Source organism: Canis lupus, chromosome 15, assembly GCF_048164855.1.
Source record: "Canis lupus baileyi chromosome 15, mCanLup2.hap1, whole genome shotgun sequence".
NCBI classification, from domain to species: Eukaryota; Metazoa; Chordata; class Mammalia; order Carnivora; family Canidae; genus Canis; species Canis lupus.
This window is the reverse complement of record NC_132852.1, coordinates 5,685,494-5,693,611: the sequence shown is the minus strand read 5'-3', so window position 1 is coordinate 5,693,611 and position 8,118 is coordinate 5,685,494. Positions and strand designations below refer to the sequence as shown.

At 40.3% G+C, this 8,118-nt stretch overlaps 1 protein-coding gene across 1 annotated transcript; it reads right to left on the bottom strand.

Annotated features, from left to right (window-relative positions):
* Positions 1-2,209: 2,209 nt before the first annotated feature.
* LOC140605444 (beta-defensin 107A-like) lies at positions 2,210-6,483 on the bottom strand. The gene is made up of 2 exons (XM_072777685.1): positions 6,287-6,483; positions 2,210-2,937 (listed from the first exon to the last, which is right to left on the bottom strand). The coding sequence occupies exons 1-2, from the start codon at positions 6,354-6,356 to the stop codon at positions 2,795-2,797; spliced, it is 213 nt and encodes a 70-aa protein (XP_072633786.1). The 5' UTR covers positions 6,357-6,483; the 3' UTR covers positions 2,210-2,794.
* Between the last annotated feature and the right edge of the window lie 1,635 nt (positions 6,484-8,118).

The window sequence follows — 8,118 nt, the reverse complement described above, 5'->3', positions numbered from 1 at the left end:
GATCAGTTTTGGAAAGGAAGGGATAAAGTGCAATAAAAACTAGTTATTTGTGGGTGCCCATCAGAGATCCAGTTAGGGAAGACCAATGCCCTGTAAAACTTTAGCATGAAGTTGAAGTCGGAAATACAGTGTAGGATTTTTATCAGACAAAGCTCATTTAGGTCAACAAAAATCATGCTGGGTATTCAGAACACGAAATTTAATGCAAAGGATTGCTTACACAGGTAGCAGATGGTCAAATGTCCACAGAGATTAATAACTACGGGCCCAGAGGAGGACATGGGAAAGGCGCTATCAGCGTCAGGGGTCCGAAATCCTGGTGTTAGCTACCTACAGCTGGAGGCTGGATGTGTGAGTATGGGACACAGCACAGCTGGTGCTCAGACCTCTAAGTCAAGAACAGCTCATGAATGATGCTTAAGACTTTAAGGAAGGAGTGCTCCATGGCTGGGGCCCAGACAAGTGGGGTGGAGACATCCTGCAGCCAATGTTCAGACTTTTGAGGAGAAGATACGGCCAAACAGGGGCCATGGAGAACCAGGGTACACAGCAAAACAGGTTGTGGCCCAGCCATGCCTTTATGGGTGCTGGGTGCTGTTAGTTCCTTCAAGGGTTATTGCAAGGCTGCTGAGAAAGCCAAAAGGAGTTGGAGCCTGGAGCCAACCATCTGTTGCTGTTGGGGTGCTGCTGGCCAGAGCTGGAAATGAAAGGGACTGTCTTCACCCTTCATCTTATTTTCCTGTCTACTGCCAATGTCTTGCATTAAAGGGGCTAATGGGAAGCAACTGGCCTCAAGGTCTGGAAGATGCAGTGTGCAGGGCATCCATGCACTGCCGTGGAGTGGAGTAGAGAATGGAGGCTTGGAGCCTGGAAAGGCTGGTGAGGAGATAATGCCACATCAACAGGAGAGGCTGAAACCACAGGAGCTCCTGGAATTGCTTAGAGACATGTGTAATATGAAGATGGATGAATCCAGGGTGTGTGCAATCGCAGGAAAGGGAGAACATAGGAGAAAAGGGAAGAAGAGAAAGAAAGTAGCTGGAAGACTTCTATCTTCAAGGGCAGAGGAGACAGGAATGAAGGAGGAGACAGACCACATTGTGAAATGCTTGCGATGTATCGAGGTAACAAGAGATACCAACCATAGATTGCCGAGGGTGCCCCTGGAGTCTTTACAAAGAGCATGGTGACCAACACATGTCTAAGAGGTCATGGTCTCCTCATTAAGAGAAATCCCAGCAGGCTGAAGGTGGTAGAGGATGTTTCTGTAAGTCGAGAAGCAGAGGAAGACACTATACACACCACTGTTAATTTTGCAAGGAAACAGGAGAAAAAAAAAAAACAGAAAGAACAGGGTATGAGGCCTAAATACATTTAGATTCTCAAAGGCAGTTAGTTTTATCTGAGGCCTGGGTAAGCAACTTCTGGGAAGACCCCAGGACCTGTGATACTTGCAAAAAGAGAGCTTCTTCCACCCACTCGTCTCTTGTGTAGTTTTCAGAATAAAAAAATCAGCCCATTAGCCATGAAGATATATAGCAGCACCAGAACATTTTTTAGAAAAAATGTTTTGATTTCTTATTTTACAGCCTTTATAAATTGGCTCATCCTTGGAAGTAAGTTGTGTTTTATTCTGCTCTCCTTTATTTACATCTCTACAGAAAGTAGGCTTAGTCAAATAGGTAAGGACATTCTCCAGACTGAGCCAAGGGGCTATCTTTCTTCTGTTCTGGAGCAGTGTGCTGTCAGTCTAGGATGACAGTGGCCTGTGACATATATATTGCTAGCCCTGAAAGCTGGGAGTCTGAATTTTGGCAAATAAGGGCCAAAGCAAACCTGTGTGCTATTACCATCAGCCCAGACAAGCAAGGATCACAAGGTCACAGGAGGGATCTTGGAAAGTGTCCAACTCTTCTGCAGCTGTTTCCACTTCTTCTTCCACCCAGCTGCTCACCGGAGCTGCTAAAAATAATCCCTGTTCAGGCTTCTGCTCTCAGCCAGGGCCCCATTTTGTGGACATGCTAAGAACATAAGACCAAAAGCCAAAGTGTTGCTGTGACTAAGCCGGCAACAGTGGCATCTTCTGGGGTCTCTATCTCCTCCGCTGTAATGAGGTGTTGAATTAGACTATCTCTAGGAACCCTGCTCTTGAAGAGGCCATGACTGCTACATTCTCACTACAAGAGGCCAGCATGAAGACACTACCCAATCTTTGGCCAGCTTAAACTTTGACACAGGCCCTTTTCATTATGGCACTTGATGTTCCAGATTGAAGAGGGAGGGGAAGCCATGCTAACAGCTATCTGTGAAGGAGCCGGAGAAGCATGAGCCAGCAGGACTGCTAAGGCGGCCACAATTTGTGTCCATCACGTGGGCATGTACTATGTGGTTGAGTCGTCTCATATTACAGAGACCAGAGTCTGAACGACAAAGACCCAGGGTCACAGCTCTGTCTGAAGCCAGGGTTTTAGAACATTTCAACCATGGTCCCACCTTTCCATTCTACCTGTTTAATCTGTTAATCTGCTCACTCACTTTATCAATCCATAAAATAATTAAGGGGGCCTCTGCCAGCAAGTGAGGATTCCGAAGGTCAACATAACACAGTGCCTTCCCCCAGGCCCCTCACGGCCTACAGATCGTATTTCTCTGCAGTGTCAGAAGCTGGATTGACAGCTTCATTCAAAGAATGCCCATGTTGGAGGTCAAGAGAATAAATCCAGAGATGTTTGCCGCATGGAGCTCACAGCCAGAGGATCTTTGCTTCTCACTTTCTGGAGCTCCTGCTTGGCTTTTAATTATTCTTCCTTTTTTTGGAGCAAAGTGGTGTCAGTTCAGCTCTACAGCCCCCAATCTTATCTTCAAAGGAAAGGCACTCAACCTCACAGCGACCATCCATCTTCTGACACTGCATCCTTCTGTGTATAGCTCCATGGGCTGTGTGGAGAAAGCAAGGCCTCAGTTATCCAGTACTTGGTGACCAGAAAGCAACATAACATCACCCAGGCCAAAATCACAATTCCCTATTACCGAGTCTCCTGCGGACACCGAGTACATGCCTAGCGATCAAAAAAGCACATGTCACCTGAGCAGCTGTATGGGAGCTCAGATTCCCTGCACAACTTACACAGTGTCCCTACTGGGTATTCAATTCCTTTTGCCATATTCATTTCTAGGATATCTAGAAGCAGAGTATGTCTTCCTGGGATGGAGGCAGTCTACTTTCTATTTTCAATAACATTCCTTCCCAATGTGTGATTGTTTTCATGTCTCCAAATTAATAGTCTCAGATATATGACAAAAGGTAAAGATGGTGCTGTTTATACTGTAGGCAGGTCAACGATAGCCCACATGCAACAATAGACCACAGCCATGTGGCTGTGGAGTTTCAATAGTTTAGGTGCAAAGATAAAAGAAACCTGAGGCTGATCTGTTCTGTAAGAAATATCAATGAATAATGGGTTTAATTCTGGAATTCAGGGTGATGTGGACAACAAGTTTTTCTTCAGAATAAAGATTAAGCTGAAAAGAGTAAAGGTATTTTGAGATAAATGATTGAAAAAAGTTTTTGGTGATAGATGTTCTCAGGAGAAATAATACAAAGAACTGGCAGTCACTCCCAAAGGGAGTTCTTGGAAAATACAGCTTTGAGGAGGAGAAAGAACACATATTGCTGTCATATACCTGAGATAATGCCATGCTGAAGAAACACTGAGCCTGTTTGTACCCCAGTTAGGACTCAGACCAACAGAAAGGAATTGCACAGCCTTAGATTTCTGCTCAAAGTAAGAGGAAATTTTTAATAGAGTCCAAAGTTGAACTGGGGATATTGTAATAGACTACTGAAGTTCATCAGGCATCTAGCTAATCAACTGACATGGAATACTCATAAGGTGTTTAAATACTTAATTGAGGCAGATAATAAGAATGAGAATGATGATTTAAAAACAATGATAAGCAGACAATAATAATATTGTACTTTCTCAGGGCACAGAGGATGTGCCTGCCTTTGTTTAAGCAGATTATAAAAACAGAGGGATTGTTAAACCTTCCCAAACAGTTATTTCTCACTTCAAACAATGAGTAATGGAATCTCTGGATAACACAAGGAGACTCAGCAAAACACATCAGTCCCAGGCCCCATGTCTCTGTATGGTTGCATTGATAAGTTTGGACCAATGAAACAGGAATCAAATGATGCAGATGCTTCTGTGCAATATTTTTGATCAAGCGCTTTACTTACTTTTCAGCCCTTCCTGTCAGAGCATCTTTAGAACCAGATGGAAGACACATGTTTAGGACACAAAGTTGACCTTCCTCCCTAGACTCAAAGTAACTTGGTGGAGAAGAGTCTTCTTTCTAACCATAATAGTCAACTTACTTGTTTTTTGGATTTTTCCCTAAAAGAAAAATAAACTATTTTTTCATTTACTCTCTTTTTAAATGTCTTTGTTAAAATAAGTTTGCCTCTAATTAACATAACAAGTATCTTAATCTTTCAAACAATCCTATTATTATTATTACCACTTCTAGAAAGGAAACTGAAGCACAATGGTTTACACAACTTAGAAGGATTAGACCTGAGATCCAACTTCAGGTGTTTTGGTGTAAAAAAATCTGTATTCATTTCCTCTTCTCAGTTCCAGCTCTGAGATTCTGTGTGGTTGTTGTGATTGTGGCGCTCCTACTTTGAGCCCACACTAGGCTTGTTGTTAGGATTCAAATGTACCTGAGCTGAGTTTGGGAACAAAGGACCCTTAATGAATCAGAGACTTGTTGAATGGGAATGGAGAAGATGGCTTAAAATGTGCTTCTCTACCTGGATCCATTGTCTGACCTCCAGGAAAAGACAGGAGCAGAAACCAAGTAAGTGACCTGATAAATGAGACTTTGAAATGTAAGGGCATGTTTTTATACCTGTTTTCAAAAGTGCAAGGTGAAGAACACTTCCCAAGAAGGCCCTTCGGATCCCACAGTTAGAACCACGGTTCTACTCCCATGGCTTTCCTTTATAGTCTGCATCATTTATGGCACTTCTGAGAACTGTTTTTGTGTTATAGTTTTTATGAATCTTCTCATATCACCCATTCACTTATTTGTACATTTGAATTTTATCAAATACTTATTTAGTATTCCAGGGAACCTATTTTTTACCAACACACAAATAATAAAATAGTAAACTTCAAGTAAATTAAGCATGAAGATCATACTCTAATTACATTTTTTATCTCCATTTTACCTGCTTTTTCTATAGTGCCCAAACAATTGCTTATTAAGTGCTATATGTATTGGTCTGGTAGGCCTATTAAGGCCCGATTGTGTAATAAGTAAGTGCAGAAATCCGGAAATCATGAAGTAGTAAAGTGCTTCATAATACATGAGGAACCCCCATTAGTCATGACTTAATAACAGAAGTATAGTTGAGAAGGGATGGATATAAAAGTTTCTTGGTGGGGGGGCGATGGCACCTGACTGTCTCAGTTGGGCATCAGACTCTTAATTTTGGCCCAGGCCATGATCTCAGGTCATTGGATTAAGCACCACATCAGGCTCTGCGTTCACTGGAGAGTCTGCTTGAGATTCTCTCTTTCCCTCTGCCCCTCTTCCAGCTCTCTCTCTCTCTCTAAAATAAATAAATAAATCTTTTTAAAATGTCTTAGGGATAGAGTCTTGGCAGTACTGAGCAAAAAGAGATCATTTCAAAGCTCTCAAACATGTAAAAGCAAACCAATCAAGATGTTAGTTGTTTAAATGACATAATTTTCTATTCGTATGTGAGAACTAGAAAGAAATTCTAAGTAATCTAAGATTAGGAGATTTAGACCAACTAATAAAACATAAAAATAGGAAAAAAACACAAAAAAAGAGACTAAGAATCTCTTATCATAAGTTTTTTTTTTTTTCATTTAGGCTACAAAAGCTATACTTCTCTAAATTAACACGTGTGCTTGAAATTTGCCTCTGAAATTTTCTCTCATTTTAGAGCTATCACTTTGGCACACGCTGAAGCTGTGTGGATGATTACAGAAGATGGAAAGAGAGCTAACTGTGAAGAGAAGTCTGAATCCCTTGGTGGAGCTTTGAGGGAAATTAACCAGATACCCTTCTGGGTGGAGATAGTTCAGCTCAGTAATTTTGTATTTAAGCTCAAGAAAAGATTTCTAGTAACTGCTTTGTGCTGGGACATTTTTAGAATACAGGGATTAGTCATGCACTTTTCTAAAGCCTGAACTTTCTCTCAAAAGACAGATTGCCACCCTTACATCTATTAGGATTTCCCTCTTACCTGAGAAAATGTGAGCAAGGAGAATGAGAGCAGCAGAAACTAAGAAAAAAATTCTCATGGCTCCAGACATCAGTAGAGAGAGGATAAAGGAGGTATAGTTGCTAGAATCCAGCTCTTTTATCAAGGGAAGTTGATTAAAACAAGTTCTACAGCTCTGAAAGGGCTGGAAGTCAACTTCAGTTTGAAATGTCCATTAAAAGGAAGCTATTCTTCATGCTCCACTGAGTAACGTGTGGGCTGCTGGATCAGGTGTTACCTCAATGATGTCTATCGGAGAGTAAGGCACACAGCTAGTCCCCCTGCCTGCATTCCTACATTCTATGTCTCTGCCTAGGCATCTATTCTCTGAAGCCCCATCTCAGGTGCCTACACTTCCAGAAGATCTATAACCCCCACTCCTTTTCTTCTTCAAGATGTTACTTGCAACTTGGTCTCTTATAAGATTATCTTGGCAGTTACTAATGGGTACCTGTAATAATTGCTTTTCAAAAATTATAGTATGTGAAGAATTTTTATCCATCCAGTTTGACTATCAACTCAACGGAAGAAACCAATTCTCCTTCCATCCTTCTCTTTCCATTGATTCCTCATAAAGTGCTTTGCAGCAATAGCCGTTCAAAATATACAGGTTCTTTGACTTAATTGATAGCTGTCTAACTAGGGAAACTCCTGAATAGTCAAACAGTTAATTCACAAATCTTACTGAACTTTTAAAGATTTTACATTTGTAAATATTATTATTAAGGATAATGGTATTATGACAAAATATGACCATACCTCATATGTTATGGGAATAGCTTTCATTCAACAAATATGGGTTGGAGAACTATGTATATGTTTATTTCATTTTACTAAGAAATTTGAATTTTATCCTAAAATCAAGGGGAAACTATTGAAGGATTTTTAAGCAGGGGGGTTATTTGAAATATTAAAACTCAAATGAGGAGTTCCATTTCAAATAAAGCAAAGTGAGCTCCTGACAAGAAGACCCTCCCACTAATAACAAGTGAAACTGTGGGAAAAAAAAATTACCTGAAGAATATGAAAGTTAAAATAAATACAGGCGTATTTAACTTTTTGGAAAAAAAGTTAGAACTTGGAAAAATTAAACAGCAAAGAGTACATTCTTTCTGATTGCAATGTGGCATGGAGAGGCTAACTCAAAACAAACAAAAATATCTATCCTCTTTCTGAACTTATAAAGGCAGAGTCAAGGAAGACCATGGCTGCTGGAAATGAAGACTCAGAGAAGGGAGCTTAGGTTCTTTGTATGAACTCTCCCCATGACTTTTGTTGACTCCCAAACCATGCATGCATCTAATTAAGGTAAAACAAAACAAGATAAACACACAAATACCTCTGATATTTGAGCTGCTGCTCATTACACACTAGGCAATACCTGTCAATTGAGTTTAATAGAGATACTTTCCTGTTAAAACAAAATGTCAGCCTTCTTCAGAGGGTATAGCAGTATTCATATCCTCTTCCACACAACATTCTCTGTGTCCAGGACTTCAATGATGTTGAAATAATCAGACAAATGACTTTAATATATTCACTTTAATCTGCTCCAATAGTAAAGAAAATACACTTGCAATGAGTATTAAACATGGGAAATGTCATTAGAGAACAGAAAATATAAAGAAATGTTGATACTGAAAGATATAATACCTGAAAAAGATTAACTGAATAAATTTGATAGCATAGCAAATATGACAGGATCAAGAGTCACTGAATCAATAAAAATTATGCAACCTATAGATCAGAGAGAAAAAGATTGAGAAAAATAGACCTTTGAGGGTCTGAGGGATAATATCAAAAGCTAGAGCAGA